General features: G+C 39.4%; 1 protein-coding gene across 3 annotated transcripts in view; it reads right to left on the reverse strand.

Moving 5' to 3' along the window:
- Nucleotides 1-3,466: 3,466 nt before the first annotated feature.
- snrka (SNF related kinase a) overlaps nucleotides 3,467-20,407 on the reverse strand; it is a 34,999-nt gene continuing 18,058 nt past the window's right edge. For all 3 annotated transcript variants that reach the window (XM_078539848.1, XM_078539847.1, XM_078539846.1), the window contains exons 3-6: nucleotides 16,137-16,278; nucleotides 14,563-14,775; nucleotides 10,176-10,310; nucleotides 3,467-6,573 (exon numbers count right to left, since the gene is read on the reverse strand). In XM_078539848.1, coding sequence (XP_078395974.1) covers nucleotides 5,385-6,573; nucleotides 10,176-10,310; nucleotides 14,563-14,775; nucleotides 16,137-16,278 — 1,679 coding nt within the window. In that variant the 3' untranslated portion in view covers nucleotides 3,467-5,384. The remainder of the gene's footprint in view (nucleotides 6,574-10,175; nucleotides 10,311-14,562; nucleotides 14,776-16,136; nucleotides 16,279-20,407) is intronic.

Below are 20,407 nucleotides of genomic sequence, written 5' to 3' on the forward strand. Positions count from 1 at the left end.
AACATTATATACATCAATAGCTTCATGACAGGGATAAAACAGTTTAAGCCAACAGCTTATCACCCAGAGTCACAAGGGGCTTTGGAAAGATGGCATCATACTTTAAAAACCATGATGAGTGTGTACCATCAGGATTGGGATAAGGGACTTCCATTCTTGTTCTTTTAGGGACGCTCCTAATGTATCGACTGGTTTTAGTCCCTTTGAACTAGTTTACGGTCATGAGGTAAAGGAACCACTCAAATTGGTTTATGAGAAATTGGTGGGTCAAAATCCAGAAATGACTTGCCTGGATTATGTATCAAACTTCACAGAGATTAGACAGAGCATGTGAGTTGGCTAGGGAACATTGAAAGATATCACAGCAAGTGATGAAAGTGAAGGCAGATAAGAAAGCAAAAGCACACAGTTTTATTAATGGAAAGTACTAGTTCTGTTACCAGTACTGGGGAACTCATTAAAGGCAAGATTTAGTGGGCTTTACTGGATTGAAAAGAAATTGAGTGAAGTAAATTATTTAATACCCCAGATAGAAGAAAGCAGAGGGTGTGTCATGTAAATATGCTTAAAAAGTACTTTGACAGGGAAGAGGACCAAAAGGAGGTGTTAGTGGTGGTAGATAATGAGATAGAGGTAGAAATGCAAGACTCTGAAATTGATTTCCCTCCAATCAAATGTGGTTGCTCCACTGACTGAACTATTAAAAAACAAGAAGTTTCAATGGACACTGGAGTGTCAGAAGTCATTTGATAGCTTGAAAACTGCATTAACTACGAGAACAATTACGCCAAGGAATTTAAGTTGGCTGTTGATGCCAGCAATATAGGCATTGGGGCCGTACTGTTGCAAGATGACGACACTGGGATTGAAAAACCAATAGAATTTCTAAACAAATTTAAAGATAAAAGTGCAAGGCTATTTAGGCGGAATTTATTACTGCAACCATTTAATCTACAGATAATACATGTTCCTGGGTGAGAGAATCTGATTGCAGATGATATCAAGAGTTTGAAGCTTAAAGAAAAATTGGACATTTTAAAATCCTAACACTGAACTGGATTGCTTTCTGCCGATACTAAGGATTTATATATATATTATGTTAATACATGCATCTGGTAGTGTAGGTATATAGTTAAGTGTAGGAGATAGTGTAAGATGGGTTATTAAAAATGAAGCCATCTTTTAAAATTATGACAGTTCATTTTTCAATAAGGAGGATGTCATAAAGAGATTAATATCTATAATGTTATTGGAAATTATGTTTTAAAATAGAGTTTAGTGGTGTGTGTGTGTCTTAATTGGAGTAAAGCCAGCTAGTCTGGGTGCTTTGAATGTATAGAAAGAAGTAGGTTTGAAATGATAATTAGATAAACGTGGGGAAGTTTGGAAACATAGGTGTCAAGGGGGCAATTTACATTTTTAAATAAAGCTTTCAAAAGAATGGGTGAAATCTTGCACCTAGCTAGAAGACATCAAGCAATGTGTTTATTTTTTTAAACTTATTGATAACATTGGTGAAAACAAAGGATGTTATTGTTAGAAGAGGTAAAATTAAAAACCTAGTAACACAATGGAAAATTTACTTTCAAAGAGAAAGATAATGTATAAAGGAGATTGTAAGGTAGAGCCCTTTTAAGATCCATCAAGTATGAGAAGCCTCCAACCTGTAAGCCCAAAGTCTGTCTGCAAGAACCCAGGGCTGAAAGAAACTCATTTTGAATGTGACTGTCCAGGGTGTGCTCTGCCAGGTGTCTCTTTAAATCTATGAGTTTTACTGTTGCCTTAATGGGGGTGTAACTGACAGATTAATTAGGAGATTTTTGTAGCTATTATAGTAGCAATTTTGTAGACATAAGTATGTGCTTACATTTTATCTTGTATTAATAAATACTTAATTTAGTTTTATATTAAAAAAATCTCAAGACTCGGTGGTCTTGTTACTGCTAAATTCAAAGCCTGCATCTCGAAACATACAGATTGCAAAAAATGGATTATGACAGTGGTTTCAAGTTTCCCTCTGGGATTTGAACTCAGCCTTTACCATTGGCTGTGTCATAATACTGGGGAAACCACAATGCAGATAGGGTGACCGTTTTGCAGAACACCTCTGTTCAGTCCACAAGTATGACTTGAGCTTTCAGTCGCCTGTCACTTTAATTCTCCACCTTGCTCACTCTTTGACCTTTATGTCCTCAGCCTGCTACAAGAGTTCAATGAAGCTCGATGCAAACTCAGGGATCTTCTGATTAGGCAATTTACTAACCGAGTTCAAAAATTCTAGTTCATAACCTCTACCTGAATTGTGTTATGTGTTTCTTTGCTTGTTTGTTCCCCGCCCCCGCCGCCGCATTTCCTTTAGTTTGTGTTCAGACCATTCACACCTCCACTAGACAATCTTTTTTCTCACTTCTCATTACCTCTTCCTTTGGCCTTGCACCATGTAACCTTTTGTCATGTAATCTGTCCTATCCTCCACCCTGTCTAACCAGCGATGCCCACATCCCATGAATGTATATTTAAAAAACATCACAGACCTTTTGTTCCCCTTCCCACCCTCAGTGATTTTAACAGCTACTGGACGGTGCTCTGACCTGCTGCTATTGTGGTCAAGTTTGGCCGGATATTTGCCTGTAGAATACAGAGCAACAATATGGAGACAATGGTTGAATGTTCCGACTGATCCTGCCAGAGCACATGGGGCAGGGTCTGGGTGAGGGGTCCCTTGAATTAAATACCAGTGACTAGCACCTGTACAGTAAGGGCTGATCTGAACTACATGCTGGTTTGATGAGTCCAAGAATCCTGGATATGCCCAGAGCAAGGATATTGATGCTACACACCCAGTCAGTGACACCTGGCTAGCACCCACATTAACTCCTGGAAACCCTTAATTTGATCATATATTGCATGAGCATCCAGTTTCTTCGTGGAACCTCCTGAAAACAGTACCCGACTCCAAGTATTGACTTTTCTGGTTTAGGATCCAAATAAAGCACAATTCATGCATTTATCAGAATAACAACTGTCATATTGCTAATGATAGGGCAGCAGCAACAGTATTCAAGACAAATTCCCCCAAAGGATTTTTTTTGGAGGGGGTTGTGCACCGGCATTTAATTACATCCCATAATGAGTGCCTGGTGCTGTTATGGGGGGGGGGGGGAATAAATTGCCAATGTACTAATGTTTCTTCTAAAGCTTTCAACTTGGCCACAGTATGTTTCTAATGTCACCAAGCCTACTACAACAATGGCATAGGGAATCTGCAACTTTTGTGCAAGTCAGTGAAGTGGTATTGAGGTGGGCGAGAGTTATTGCAAAAAAGAAACAAAAGGCAGATAGGATGTGTTAAGTTTTGTCAAAGCAGCATGTGTACATGTGCAAAGGTCAACCCTAAGATTAGGCTGTCTCTTCATACACAAATAAAAGTTTACATACCCATGGTTTGAAAGACACAACAGACTGATTATAAGTCAGCCACACCATTTAATTCAGATGTAAATATACCAATTTGAAGACAGGTTGGGGCATGGGATGCCACATTTTCAGACTATTACATTATTTGGTCCAATAACATTCATAAGTAGTGGTTACTCTTTCTGTTCTTTGCACCAAACGATGCTTCACAAGATACAACACATGCACAATCATTTACTTGGGACAACTCCATCCAGAACACAGACAAAGTTTAACATTGGGTGTTTCCACCTACATTAATCTATTACGAATTGACAACTGTACATAGTTACTGCTGTTACCCTCAGTACCATGTATACACAAATATTTACAATTCTTGTACAAATACACAGGGTAGGAGAGTTCCAAAAGGTGCCATCACAAGGCTGTACATAAAATATTGTATAAACAAAACTATTTACAATAATCCAAAAACTTAGGTGCAACTACACAACTGCTGTGAATTCCCTTCACTATGTATATGTCTCCACAATTAAAATCAGGTTATTAAAAACTGGAATGCCAATATAGTGTGTGTGTGTAAATGACTAACCCACCCCATTTCACAGGCAGTGTTTCGTTTGGAACGTACTTTATCACTAGATGATTGACTGGAAGGTTTTTCCAGAGTCCCACAGACCTACATTTTAGAGAAGCAGATGCAGAGATTTCCAATGTCTGTGACGTTAGGGAGGACAACCCTGAAGAGAATAAATCCAATACCTATTAGATTGAAACACAGCTGATTTAATGATGGATTAGAAAGGGTTCACTTGTTTTTTTTAAAAAAAGTTACTCCCCATTAAATTTAACACAAACATGGACAATTACTGTAAGTGACTGAAGTTCCGATTACAGATCATTATCTATTCAGATTCAATCAGCACTGACCCATCCCTCCTACTGGTCATCATAAATGTGTGTCTGAAGCCTTAAAATGTCAATCTGCAGGTATCTGTAGATCATACCCTTCCACGCCAGGAAAGGGGTGGGAGGCATTTCAAACCTTACACTGCAACACATAAGCAGCAAGTAATTCACATTTAAAAAAAAGTCACAGCTACACTGACAAGTCTTTCCAACAAATTACATCTTATTGGCCTGCAAGACACAACACAACTTTGCTTCATATATTTCCAGTCACTACAGTACATGGCCTACCCCATCGAACTGACAGAACAAGCAGATGCAAACATACACAGACAAAGAGACAGGCTAGCCTGAGTGCAGTGCTTTCTCCATTAAGGGATAGCATGGTGTTATGAGCACTGGCAGAGTTACTTACCACCATCTCTGTCCATTTATAGCACCTTAAAATTCCTGCTCAAGTTTGCCTTATCCTGAGTTTAAGTCAATGTGGACTAACCGGTACTGATGTGAGCTCACTGCAAATAGGTTAAGACTCTCCATTGTGGCTGTTCTGCAGAATAGCCGTTCATCAGCCTTGGAATATGGAAATACTTACACAGGAACGGCAATATTTCTGTTATTGCTTTGGTTCTTTTCTGTCAGATGCACTGGAGTATGCCATTTAACCTGTGTTCTTTGATCAGATGGTTTAAAACAATATAGATTTGTTGCATTCTCCCATAAGTGCTACATTTAGAGCTACAAAGTGCTCCATTTACTTAAACTGCATTTAGCTCCATTAACAAAGCATAACAAATGGGTTGATGTTAAACTCAAGTTAATACAGATATTAAAATTCTGCCCAGCTCATGTTTTGCTTGTTGGGAAATTAAAAGTAATAGCAAGCAGCATGCACAAAGACCATGCATTGTCAAGATTTTGAACAAACAAATGCAAAACAGCAATAAATAACTCTCAAAAGTCCATTTAAAAGCTCAAGACTGAAAAAAGATATTTCACTGTGCTAAGTAAGTCACAAACTTTAACCAGCAAGGACAGTCAGATTAGGCTGAAACTATTTAAATAACTTGACAGCAGCTAGTCTGACTGGAGGTACACAGCAACCCATCCTTGGGGTTCCGCTGAATATTCACAGAAATTGTTTTCTCGCAGAGAGGTAGCTGTAGAACATTATTCTTCAAGTTCATGTTGTTCTCTTTTGACATTTCAAGCTCATTCAGCAGGTCAGCCACCTGGTCAGAATAGGACTTCCTGCAGCAGGAGGTAGCGGATCGTTCCATTATATTGCTGGAGGCAATGCACATTTTCCAGGCTGATTTCTCATGTATTCGAATCGCTGAAGTTGGCTCAATGATGTATCTGCTACCATTGCCACCATGCAGTTGCGAACCCAGGCAGAGACTCATCAACTTCAGGCTCTCCATCAAATCCTCCGCAGCTTTGGACGACGGTGAAGTATTTCCCTGGGTTGTACAGCTGCGAGTTGTTGTTCCCGTGTTGTTGGTGCTCCCGCCGGAGTCATTTGAAGGGCTGCTCCCACCTTTGTTACCATCACTTGGGCTGCTCTTGTCAAGGCCAGCGTTACCATCACTCGGTTTACCCTGCCCACTTCCATCTCCTCCACTTCCCGGAGGCCCCTCGCCACTGTCACGACGATGCCAGGAGTAAGTGAATCCTCCATCTTTGTCAAGAAGTCTACGGCTTTCTGAATCATCATCGCTGGTTTCTGAGCTGCTGCAACTTGAGCCTCGCCCTTGACTTTTCCGCTTGTGGTACCGTTTGTGCACCGTGCTTGGAGAAGCTATGTTCATCTTTAGTCGACTGAGTTTGGGGGGCAGGTTTTCATCCATGTCAAAGTCATCATCTGACTCCCCCTCCTCAAAGATCTGATTGAGGACAGGAGCACTCTTCCTGGTCGTAAGCCGGTTTGTTATAGAAGGCTTACGTCGCAAAACTACTTGAGTGGGAAGAGGAGCTGCTTTTTTGTCATCCTCATCATCCTCGTCATCCTCCTCCACCCTGAACAGACACGTCCTATTGCTTGCACCAGTCTTTCCAGCTGACCCAACGGTTGATGTCTCTTCTTTTTTTGCAGACTCACCAGATTTCATTCGGTGCCCATTAATAATGGACTCTGCAGTGCGGGCTGGTGAACAGACAACAGGAATAGACACAGGATGGATGATGGGTGACGTTGTGATGTCTTCAATATCCTTGGGCACATCAATTTTTGTAGGCCAGGACTGCCTAGATTTGAACAAAAAAAAAAGGGAGAGAAAGAGAAAACAAAAAGCTTTAATTCGCCCATTTTGTTCATTTCCTTCCAGACTTTAGTATTGAAGTTAAATGTAGATTTACATTTCAGCAAGTTAATGATACACAGGATGGTCATGTTTAACATTAGACATTCAGGCTAATTATACTTCCTTACAGTCTTAACAAGTCCCTCAACATCACAGTAAGTTTATGATAAGAAATAATACTTTCCAAACAGTGGAGAGAACAAAACCAGTAAATACACTACACTAAACGAACAGTACTCGCTACTCCTGAATTTCAAGGGAGAGTCAATACAGACACTTCAATTCCTGCAGATGTACATCTCCTATAACAAAGCTGAGATAGTGGCTCCCTACAACTGCTCTTCTCAGAAAGTTATCAAGTGTTTCATGCTCAGGCAGGTCCTGTAGGGCAATGGATCAAAATCTGTTTACTTCCTGCACCTGAGCATATAAAATGTTTGGCACTTCACCTAATAACAATTTCCTTTTGGTGGTGGCATTGGATGCTGAATGGTGGGTGTGACTAACTTACCCAATGATGAGAAAATCATTTAAGTCTTAACTCGATCTGTTGTGGTGATAATACCCGACAGATGAAGCTGGTCAAACACTGATTGGAATTCTGGACATAATTATAGTAAACTGGCTGTTGCTCCAACTAGGTGACCAGTATGCAGGTCACTTCATGAGCTGGTACAAGGTAGTGCATTCTTGAATTGGGGTTTTCACGAATGATGAGTAGCAAACCCACCGGAGAAAAGATAGGCATGCTTCTGAGAAACAAGATCATCTTTCAGCACAAAGTACATGCCTCAGCCGAGCTGTCTTGCACTGCAGAAACTGAGGCCATGGTAATATGTTGAATTAAGAGAGAATCTCATTAACTTTTGCAAACCTTATAGAACTATGTTAAGTTCTGCAACAAACCTGCACTTGGAAAATATCACCTCACTCAAACAGCAGTCAGAAATCCTTATTTATGTGAAAAGTGAGCTGGTGAGAAGCTGGACAGGCAGAACTTCATATCATCTAGGCTAAAATTGACCAATATGATTATCTGCCTGGTAAGGTCCTGCACATTATATGAGCATAGCCTAACTGTACAGGCTTGAGGGGATTATATCACAATCTGGGTGGGGGCGAAAAAGACTCTCAGCAAAGACTCATCAGGCTCTTGCTTAGTCTGAGGTAATACCACACCCTCTGATTTTAGAGGTTTTCTACAGATTTAACATTACCCATTAGCTTTTATATTCCAAACCTCGTGATAAAATCTAGAATTCCATCAGCTTTCCCTCTTAGATAACGTTACTGACCAGAGGTGCTGTCATAAATGTCCCACCAACCTGTAACCACAAATCCCTCTGCTCTCCATAGAATGCTCAATTTCTGATTTTCTTTTCTATTTCTTTATTTTACTCTAACAAGACCACCATCATTTGCATATACTAGTTCCTATCCCCATGACCATGGAATATAAAATGGACGGTGAAATCTCTGATGCAGTCTGTCCTCCAGAAGACAGTTTCAACTCTGGCCAGCATATTGAAACTTCGGGAAACCCTTAGACATAATGCAAGTCTCTGACATCAAGGTTTTAGCACTATGTATTTCCAGTGTTTCTTTGCCACCAATTGGCACCGCTGGTTTTAGCCATGGAATGACTAATTAACAAATGACTAGATTTATTGCATTACCAACTCCACTAACTTGTTCTGCACAATTCAAGAAACACATGCTTTGCTATCCATTACATTATGTTTTGCCCACCCAGTATGCGTCACATTTTAATGCTCACAAGGACCAGCATCTGTTTTAGAGGCCTGCTAATGTGACTCTGGGGAAATACCCAGACTCCACACCACCCTACTGTGGTTGAGTGCAAACTTCCCCACAAGAAACATAGCTGAAGCGCCTGGGAGACATAAACCAACCTGAATACCTGATGTCCAAACTCCAATTTGAATTGAAAACGTATTAGGCCCATTCTTCCTGCCTTACTGAGTGCAACAACAACACCTGTCCTATGCCCCACAGTTCCCCCACCCACCAAAACCCATCAGTAATACCATCCAACGGGCCAATAAGGACAATGATCCCCTACTAAAATGGAAAGTTACAGGCAGGACTTCCTTGTACCTTAAACCCAAAGACCAAAAGCAAAACCCTTTTAAGAAAGAAAATTGTACTTTTGTATTTTTTTTAAAACATCCTTGGAGCACCCTAAATAAAGCCCTTCACTGCCACAGAACATTCTACTCAGTCTTTGCGCAAGTTCTTTGATCAAGAACTCCAAAATTAATGAATTTTTTCACAAGATCCCAATGACAGCAGATGACATAAAAGACCAGTTCATTAGTTTTGGTGACATTGATCGAGAAATAGAAGTTGGCCAGGAATCTGGAAGGATCGCCCTGCTCCTCATGACATATTTTACTTTCCCATGAATAAGGTAGGCAGTTTAATGTCTCAACTGAAAGACAGAGCCCCTTGCACTCCCTCAGTATTGCACTGAAATGTCAGCTTAGATTATATAAAAAGTCCTGTGGTGGGGTTTGAACTCACTTAGGGGACAAGAGAGGCACCCCTGAGCCAAACTGGTACTTCATCACATATTGTATCCAGTCCACACACAGCCATGCCAAGAAATCTTAATATATTCCTCCCTCAAGCACTCTACAATCAAAATGCATAGATCTAGCTCTAAGTAGCCTTTAAAATAAAACACTTTGTTAAAGCAAGGGGTTTAAGAGTTATACCCTAGTTATTTCTGCAAATCGTTTAATCTCAGATACCTGTATTTGCAGGGAAGTGGATTAGCAGAGCAGGTCACTCAAAACTCTAAAAGCAGGGAGATAACTCAAGGAGAAAAGGATTCCTCGGGTGAAAACTGATTACTCAAACTTTCCTTCCCTGTGAATCCAGTGACCCTACAGTAGAAAAGAATCTTTAGTTCTTACAAAAAAGCTGCTTACACTAAACTAAGCCTGGAAATATGAAAAGGCTATTGCAAACACCTTTGTGCATCTAGAATTAAACGTACTCCATCTGATCAATCCCAGATTTTGTGACGACTATTTTAGGACAGGCTACCAAAAATATTTTGTGGACAGCCAGAGAAGGCAGTTTCACCAGGACTGCCAACACCCTCAAAGGGATTCATTATACACTGTGGGGCAGTGTGAGGGTATTTACTCAACAAAGATTAACATTATATAAGGCAAAATCCAAACAAAAGAAAAATATGTAGAATACTTTGCTCATCACAAACACATTTCTATTAAATAGCTTCAATAAAACATACCAAATGTAACCTGGTGCAGAATTTGGATAACTGATTATCACAATAATGCAGAAGTTTGTATGTGTGCGTGCTGGATTTCACATCAGCTTTTTGCAGCATTGATGACAAACTAAGTATAAAATTGGCTCCTGTAACCAGCAGGAATCCAGCAACACAAGCAGTGCATGTTTATGTTAGAGGCAAAGATTAAGAAATTTCTGTTTGAAAGTGTGTGTCTGTACTTCTAGAACTTCCATGTTAATCATCAGTCTGTTTGTCCTTACCTGAACTGAGCTTTGATATGGCTCGGACTGGGAGATCGGTTCCTGACTTCTTTTTCCTGTTTTTCCTTCAGGATCCTCTCAGCCAGCAAAAAGTAAGTGGCAGTGATGTGATTGTACTTGTTACTTTCCAGGGCCCTTAGAAAATAAAGCAAGCAGCAAAAGCACCCTTTAGTAGCTATTTAGAAAACGACATGTTTATAATATAAACCACAGAATACTGATGGGTTTTGGTGGGTGGGGGAACTGTGGGGCATAGGACAGGTGTGTTGTTGCACTCAGTAAGGCAGGAAGAATGGGCCTAATATGTCTTCAATTCAAATACTGTGTGCACCCTTTGTGACAAATAAATTTGAAACTGGTTAAAAAGCTGCCACTTGTTTGGAATTCCCTGCAACAAGCAATAATTATGGCACATTAATTCTATAGATGCTATGCTGATAACTGCCTATTTATAGAAATGTTATCCTATTTGCACAAAGAGTAGCACAAGTTCCCAAGTAATCCATCATATAAAGTGCTATTTTGCTTAAATTGAATATCACTGTATCTTGAATTCATGGTTATATTCAAACCCGAGAAACTGTGACCAAAATTATAGCAGATTTTGCACTAACATAATGCTATACATGAACAAAACCTTTCTCTCCGCAAGCTTTTAAATGTGGAGAAAGTTTTTATTGCAACTTGTGTCAGCTTCATCAGGGAATAGGTGTTCCTTAGATGAGTAAATCTCCCACCGAGTTCCAAACACTAAGTCAGATGACAAGATTGTTATTCCATGTCCTGCAAAATGAGTTATTCCACCCAGGTGACGGTATCCTTAAGGCCACAACGCCCAGCTGTTGTCCATTAAACAGAACCTAAGGTTAATCAGAGTTTAATCACGGTTCTCATTGAAAAAGATGGAAAATTTCTATCTCAGGCTGGAGGTCAGAAGTGCCCAACATTAAGTCGGGGGCTCCTTTCTCTTTTCTAAAGATTTCTCTCCAGTTGTAACAAAGCGATAGAGAAAATGTGGAATAAATGTAATGTTTTTATACAGCGTATATTTGTCCATATTATTTATTTTCTAGACATCACATTTTGTATAATAGTCCTAAAAGGCAACTTCTAGGCTACATCCCGAACCCAACAAGCACATTAACTTGTGAAGATTCCTGATGAAATAATTAAGTTGAGTAATTTTAATCTTCACAAGAACATAACAATTAGGAGGAGTAGGCCATTTGGTTCCTCAAGTCTGCTCCGCTATTCAATAAGATCATGACTGATCTAATTCTGGCCACAACTCCTCTTTACTGCCTGCCCCCCCATAACCCTTAATTCCCTTGTTGATCTAAAATCTAACTCAGCCTTGAGCATATTCAATTAGCCAGCCTCCAATGCTCTCTGGGGAAGAGAATTCCACAGACTAATGATCCTCAGGGAAAAATATAGTCTTAAGTGGCAAACTCCTAATTTTTAAACTGTGCCCCCTAGTTCTGGACACCCCCAAAGGGGAAACATTCTTTCATCATCCACCCTGTTAAATCCTCGCCAGGTATTACGCGTTCCAATAAGATGACCTCCGAGTCTTCTAAACTCTAATGGGAATTAGCCCAACCTGTCCAACCTTTCCTCATAAGCTGACCCTTTTATCCCAGGAGTCAGTTGAGTGAACTGTCTCCGAACTGTTTCCAATGCAATTATGTCCTTTAAGCAGATGAAAACAGTACAGGGTACTCCAGATGCAGTCTCACTAAGGCCCTATACTACTGTAGCAAATCATCCCTACTTTTATACTCAATTTCCCTTGCAAAAAACAACAACATTCCATTTGCCTTCCTAATCACTTGCTGTACTTGTATACTGCATTTTTGTGAATCATGTACCAGGACACCAAGGTCCCTCTGTGCCACACATTTCTGTAGAGTTTCTCCATTTAAATAACATACTGCTTTTCTATTCTTCCTGCCAAAGTGGACAAGTTGACATTTTCTCACATTATAATCCATCTGCCAGATTGTTGCCCATTCACAATCTAAAGTCCCTTTGTAAACTCTTTGTCCTCTTGACAACTTACTTTCCTATCTATCTTTATGTCATCAGCAAACTTAGCTACAATAAATTTGGTCCCTTCATCCAAGTAATTGATACAGATTGTAAATAGTTGAGGCCCCAGCACTGATCCATGTGGCACCCCACTAGTTACAGCTTGCCAATCTGAAAATGACTCATTTATCCCTACTCTGCTTCCTGTTAGTCATCCAATCCTCTATGGAGGTGTCAGCTGTGGCTCAGTTCATAGCACCCTCGCCTTTGAATCAGAGGGTTGTGGGTTCATGTCCCACTCCCGGAAACCAAGAACTGTGATTGTACTCGAAAGAGTTGCAATCTGTGACTGTTGATAACTCGAAAAGAGTATCCAATCCTCCATCCATGCTAATATGTTATCCCCTACACCATAAGCTCTTATTCTGTGAAGTAACCTTTGATGTGGCACCTTATTGAATGTCTTTTGGAAATCCAAGTACATCACATCAACAGGTTTCCCTTTATGCACGTTGCTCATTTCTTCCTCAAATAACTCTAATAAATTAGTCAAACGATTTCCCTTTAACAAAACCATATTGACTCTGCCTGGTCTTATTATGATTTTCTAAATGTCCTTCTATTTTCTCTTTAATAATGGATTCTAGCATTTTCCCTATGCAGATGTTAGGCTAACTGGCCCTCTTAGTTTCCTGCTTTCTGTCTCCCTCCTTTCTTGAATAGAGGTGTCACATCTGCAATTTCCTAATCTGCTGGGACATTTCCAGAATCTAGGGAACTTTGGAAAAATCACATTTAATGCATCTAGCTCTGCAGCCACTTCTTTTCAGACCCAAGGATGAAAGCCATCAGGTCCAATGGATTTGTCAGACTTTAGTTTTTATAGTTTTCCCAGTACCTTTTCCCTAGTGATTGTAATTATTTTAAGTTCCTCCCTCCCTTCTACCTCTCGATTTTTAACTATTCTTGGGGTTTTTTTGTGCCTTCTACAGTGAAGAACACAAAATACCTGTTCAGTGCTTCAGCAATCTCCTTGTTTTCCATTATCAATTTCACAATCTCACCTGCTAAGGGACAAATTCTTACTTTAGTTACTCTTTTCCTTTTTAAATACTTGCAGAAAGTCTTACTACCTGTTTTAATATTGCTAGTTTCCATATACTCTAATTTCTCCCTTTTTTTTGGTCATTCTTTGCTGGTTTCTGAAAATCTGTCCAATCTTCTGACCTACCACTAATTTTCCGAGTATTGTACATTTTTTCTTTCCATTTAATACTATCCTTAACTTCCTTTAGGAGCCACGGATGGTGCATCCTTTTCATATGTCTCTTTCTTTCTTTGCTGAGAGTTATGAAATATCTCCTTAAATGTCTGCCACTGCTCCTCAACTGTCCCTATCTTTTAACCTATTTTCCCAGTTCACTTTAGTCAACTCTTTTTCATACCCTTGTAATTGCCTTTATTCAAGTTTAAGACACTAGTCTTAGGTTTACACTCATCGTTGTCAAACTGAATGTGACTCTTATGTTATGATCACTGTTGTCTAGAATCTCCTTTACTATGACTTCTGCCTTCAAGGGACAGCTTCACCATAGCAGCATAATGCTATATAGTAATATGTAGTATGTCATCTACTGTTATTAAACTACTAAGAACTCCCACATTATCATGTCATGAGAGAAATGTTAAACGTGCCATTATGTGTCATTATTTATTTTCTTGCAACCGTTACATTTGAAATAAAACCAACTCTTACTTCTGGGTAAGTGGGACAGCAAACAGATACCTCTACAAACTAATTAGCCCTCCTCATCTCAGTCATGAATAAGCTGACTTATTAATTCAGTTTTTCAGAAATATGCAGTGAACTGACAGCCAGTAAAGGATATTCAATGGAAGCCAACAACTTTATAAATTGTATTTCTGAAATTTGATTACAATTGTAGAAAGTTGGTGAAGTTTCCCTGTCCACTCATTATATTTTTGTGACTCTATACTCCACTCTAGTTCCATTTTCTCATGTCTATTCAGTTGTGAATACTGGTAAATAAAGTTCATAATGGCATAACTTTTAATTTGCCCTCCCACAATTTCACATGTACGTCAACGAATATTTAACTGCATTTTCGCTGCGACTGCATCTCAACAGCTTTTAATCTAGGTCTTATTAAACAGGTTATTTTCAGAAATACGCAACTCAGAAACTGAAGTTGGGTGATACAAGTGTTAAACCCATCAATGCCAGAAATTAGACAGTGCAAGTATTGTAGACAACGTGTCTATGATACCCTCCAGAAAACAAAGCCGGCATTGATACAGGCTTGTGTTTTGTCCACTAGGCTTTCTCTACACTTACTCAATAATGGTTTCACGGTCTGCTATTTCACCAAGCACCATGCGCTGGATAATGCCATTGTGCTCCTCCTCAGAGAGGTTCTTGTAAGAAACAAGAGGGATGTTGCACTTAGTTGCAGGTGAGGGGTCGATTCCTAGTAGCCAGGGGTGGTCCTCAATCTCTTCCAACGAGGCTCTTCGCTTCGGATCCCTCTGCAGCATCCGATTAATAAGACTGTTGGGATAGTCATAAAATGAAACAGTTCAGAAATGTTGCCTTCTATGACTTATGAGAAAATGGAAATACCCAAACATTGAACAGCACTGTAGATGGACCTGAAAATGGAACTAAATGTGAGGAATGCTCAGGAAAACCCCATTTGTGGAATTAACACAGAAGATAGGCCAAGCCTGGGCAGTAAAATTAAACTCAATAAAGCAGTGGAAGAAAAAAGTAACATTGAGTAGAAGAACACAGTTTAATAAGTCTAGCACTTATTAAATGGCAAACTTGATACGCTGCTGTTGTGAAGATTAACACAAGAATGTCACTGAACAGAAAATACTAAATTTTCAGACAGATTAAAAATGGGATTTTTCAACAGAACAAAAAGATTCTGACAAGGACAGGACATCAGAAAATGCATTACTGCCTGTCATTTTTGGGATTAGAGGAAATATTTCATGTATATGAAAAGGCAGCTTTTCAAAATACATTAATGGGAAGAGACTCCTGAAAGTGCGACAACAAGGCAGTGTTGGAACTTTCTCATTTCCTGTTATTATTATAGAAAGCAGATGAAAAACTAGCATAATAAAACACATTGGTGCAATCAAAAGATCTTTCATGCGTCAATTTAGCAACTATTTAATATTAACAGCAAGGTGACAGGCATATTGAAAAATTAAAATAATTCCTATTTACTCATTTACCAATTTAAACCTTGAACATTTTGCTTAGCCCTTTTCTTTAAATTAAAGCCTTAATAACTTATTTAAAATGTCTGTTTTCCTTTCTAGTTGCTCCTCTCCTAACATGGATGGCTGGCTACTTGCATTGATGTTCAAATTTTACACTCACCATTGACAAACACTACACTTGAGCTGAATCATTTTATTTCAAGTTTCTCTCGCTAGTGTTGGGAATCAAGCAAAAAAAAAAAAGGGGGAACTGCAAGGAAGGGCAAGAGCAGTGATTTGTGTGTACTGAATGTGGGCATCATCTCCCACATCCTCATTCCAGACATCTTCAAATAAGCCACCAGCCTAGATTCAGAACAGCTGCCCACTTTGGAGATTCTACATAAAATGGATAAATTTGTCCAAACTGTGTGAATCCAAGGTCCTTTATACAAGGAGGGCATAAGGTTTAACGGATATCATGAATCATGTCTAGTTGGCATCACACAGTCTTATTTTGCCATAAATGATCATCTTGGAACTTCTATGCAGCTTATACATACTTTATATATAAAGTACAGCTTTTAAAATACAGAATCTTGTTAAATACATTTATATCACTTAGAAATATTAAAGATTATACAGAAACAGCCAGCATGTAAACACCAAGTTGATAGGAATGTTGTTTCTACTTACTCCTTGCATTCTTTGGAGACACGGGATGGCACTGTATATTTGCAGTCCATGATCATGGTCAGCGTCTCACTATCATTTGCCTCTTGAAATGGAGGTTGGCCACATACCAACATGAAAAGTATAACTCCCAGGCTCCAGATATCTGAAAAAAGAATGCAGGGGATGGAATCCCTTAAAACAGAATAATACAATGGTTACAGTACAGAAAGAAGCTATTTAGCATTATTGTCTGTGCCAACTCTCCACAAAAGCAACTCAATTAGCCCCTCTCCCTGCAGCCCTGCAAATTTTCTCACTTCAGATTCTTATCCAAGTCCCCATTGAAAGCCACGATTGAATCTGTCTCCACCATAACAGTGTGGAAAAGCTTTTCTATATGTTAACTTTATTTCAATCACCAATTGCTTTAAATCAGTGTCCTCTGGTCCTCGACTCTTCTGCCAATCGGAACAGTTTCTCCCCATCTCCTCTGTTTCGACCCCTCATGATTTTGAGCATCACTATCAAACCTTGTCTCAATTTTCTCTTTTCTAAGAACAATCTCAGCTTCGCCAGTCTATCCTTGTAACTGAAGTCCCTTACCCCAAAACCATTCACATAAACATTTTGTGCAACCTCTCTAAAGCCTTCATATTCTCCCTAGGGTGTGGTGCCCAGAATTGGACACAATGCTCCAATTGAGGCCGAACTAATGTTTTATAAAGGTTTGTCATAACCTTCTTGCTTTTGCACTCTATTTATGTCTCTATTTATTAAGCCCAGGTTCCTGTATGCCTTTTTAACCACATTCTCCATCTGCCCTGCTACATTCAACGGTGTGTGTACAGATACTCCCAGGTCTCTCTCCTCCTGCAACCCCTTTAGAATTGTACCTTGTCTTTTATATTGCCCCTCCTTGCTGTTCCTATCAAAGTGCATCACTTCACACTTCTCCAAATTAAATTTCATCTGCCATAACTTTCTCCAGTCCAAAAAAAATCAACCGCTCACTACTACCATTTCCTGTCATGCAGCCAATTTGCATCCACGTGGCTACAGTTCCTTTTATTCCATAGGCTTTAGTTTTGCTGACAAGCCTGTTATGTGGCACTTTTTATAAAATCCTTTTGGAAGTACATGTACACCACATCAACCACATTACCCATGGGGAGATGGTGGCATAGTGGTAGCGTCACTGGACTAGTGATCCAGTGACCCAGGCTAATGCTCTGGGGACATTGGTTCAAATCTACAATGGCAGCTAGTGGAATTTAAATTCAATTAATAAATCTGGAATTGAAAGCTTGTCTCACTAATGGTGACCATGAAACTACCATCGATTGTAAAAACCCATCTGGTTTACTAACGTCTTTTTGGGAAGGAAATCTGCCTTTGGCCTGGCCTACACAAGACCACATGATGTGGTTGACTTTTAAATGCCCTCTGAAATGCCCTCACAAGCCACTCAGTTCAAGGACAACTAGGAATGGGCAACAAATGTTGGCCTTGCCATTGACACCCACATCCCATGAGAGAATATATTTAAAAAACCCTTCTGAACCCTCTGATACTTCATCAAAAAACTAAAACAGTCTGCATGATGTAAAACTATAAATCTACATTTAGAAAACAAGACCAAGTTCCAACAGATATTTTGGTTCATTTGCCAAAGTCAAAAATTCTACACTTTAATTTGTGTAATATTTGCTTTGATACACATTTTGGTGTTATACTGTTCTAATTGCAAACATTGTGAAATTGCTCTCTCAGTGATGTGCCACAGAAATCCTCAATGTTTATGATAGATGTGTGTTTAAATTTAAGGGCAGGGACAAATCAGTCCAGAAAACAAGCTCCATCTCATCACCATCACGAGTAGTGATGGATCCGTAAGCATCAATACTTCATGATCGTTCAAGCCACACACTCCACATAGAAATCAAATTTGAAAAAAATAAAACCTATAACACTGCATTGTCACAAAATTGTCCAACCATTTAAGTGGATACAGTACAAGAATTTGGACCACTCTGTGCTAACTCTTTTCTCTCTCAGGCTTTGATTTCAAGGTTTAAGGTATCTAATTCTCTCAAGTCAATTAGTGCTGCAATTCAAGGAGGTGATTGGTGGTATTCACATTTAATCATTACTCCCCTGTAATTTCCAAATGAAAGGAAATGAAGGGATTGCATAGAGAGAATGCAGTAACTGTATAAAGGAACATGCAGTTCAACCTTCCCTCACTTCCAAGAACAAGAAACTATCAAAAGTTACCACCCTGCAGTAGAACATTTAGTCTGTTTTCAAGAATGGCTGGATGAGACCCATCAGCAAATGCCCAAAGCTCCAAAGCCATATGGATGCATCCAGGATTGTAAATTTCAGAATGTTATGGACATAATTACACCTAATGCCATCCATTCTAAGTTGCTGAATCTTTAGATACTACACATGAATAGTGGCATGTGTTATTTTGCTGGGGGGGGGGAGGTGTTGTGGTAAGGGGAGTTGGTACTTAAGTGAATAAGCTCCACTCACCCCTGATCTTGGCTAGCACAACAGTATTGATTTTAACAGCCTGATCCTCATCTACAAATCCTTCCATAGCTTGTGCCACCTAAACATTGAAATGCATACACCATTTTAGAACAAAATGATCAGGAGCCATCCAAGATTGGATGAAGAATTTGAACAGTTTTATGGCACTTGCCAATTTGTGAATTGTAGCTTTGAAAAACAAGAGGCTTCAGCTACTCCATTTCTGCCCTCTTGTGCCCACTGGTACTCTGCTATTTTTTGACTCATTCACATGTAGTGAATCAATTACCCAATTGGTAACTTTAGAAATTTTGCTTATTTCAGACAATTAATCATTATTTGGACCTTCGATACAAACATGATGTTTGACGTCAAATGAGTGATGCATTTGAAAAGAACAACAGACACATAGAAACCAAGATTTAACGAGAACAGATATGCCATGCTATCCACAGAAAACCCAAATAAACATCTGATATTGATCACGCCTCAGTACTGATTTAGTTGATCACACAACCAATTCAAATCCCTCATTTATAATGTTCTATAACATTTTCAAGGTTTTATCAAAAGCCCTGAGATCAGCTGTATACTTAAGCTGCTTATCCCTGTAAAGCAAGTGGAGAAAAAAATCTCCTAAATCAAATCGTCAGCTTAAATAGGCAGTATTGTCACCCTAGCTGGTAAAGACACCTCCTCTTCAATGCAGGCAGACTTTAGTAATAAAGAGGCAATTAAAACTTCCGTTATTCATATCACAAGCTGTCAGCCCGGTTGCATTCCCACTTCCTAGTCAGAAAGTTGAGAGTTGAATCCTCACCATAGACCTAAACGTATAATTTCAGCTGACACGTCAGTGTTGTGCTGAGGGAGTGCTGTACTGTTGAAGGTGCTGTCTCAAGTGAGGTGTTAAACTCCATCTGACGTAAAAATTCCTGAGTACCCTGGCCAACATTCCTCCGTAAATTGGCTGCTGCAATGATCAACTGGCTGCACTTCAAAATGTTGCGTTAGACGTAAAGAACTTTGGAATGTTACAAGGACTACATATTTTTTTTTAAACTTAACGGAGACATTGGGACAATGTTATCCTGAATCACCCAGCAGGAAACCGACAGAGTTGGATCAGCTTCCCGTTTTACATCTCTGCTTGCCACCACTTTCACCCCTCAACTGGTTTTATTTCCTATTGGCTTCAGTAGAAGGCAAAATCAGCGGGGTGTAAAACTTAAGATAAACTCATTTGGTCATTCAAACCTTCTCCACCAAAAAAATCAAGATTGATCTTCTACCTCAAATCCACTTCCCTCACTATCCTCATATTCTTAAATTCCCTTAGAGTTCAAAAATCTATTGATGTCAGTCTTCAACATACTCATTGATTCAGCATTCACAGCTCTCTGGGGTAGAAGTTCCAAATGTCCACTATCCTTAAGAAATTTCTCCTTGTCTCAGTCCAAAATGCCTTATTCTGAGACCATGATCCCTAGTCCTAAATTCACCAACCAGGGATTCATCTTCCCTGTCAAGCCCCTTGAGAATTGTGCGTGTTTTAATGTGGAGACCAATTCAGTTCTGTTTCCCACAGTGCAGATTAGGTTAAAATTACTCCCCTTATCTCTTGTCTGTGCGTAAGAATAATTTGATACTTGTATAAACTAAGGGAGCTAGCCTTCGGATTTAGATAGAAAACTAACAGTCCTTTCCCATAAAGTATTTAGCCAACAATAACAGCTTCAGGCTGTTGGCCTCAG

This window comes from Cetorhinus maximus, chromosome 4 (assembly GCF_964194155.1).
Source record: "Cetorhinus maximus chromosome 4, sCetMax3.hap1.1, whole genome shotgun sequence".
NCBI lineage: Eukaryota > Metazoa > Chordata > Chondrichthyes > Lamniformes > Cetorhinidae > Cetorhinus > Cetorhinus maximus.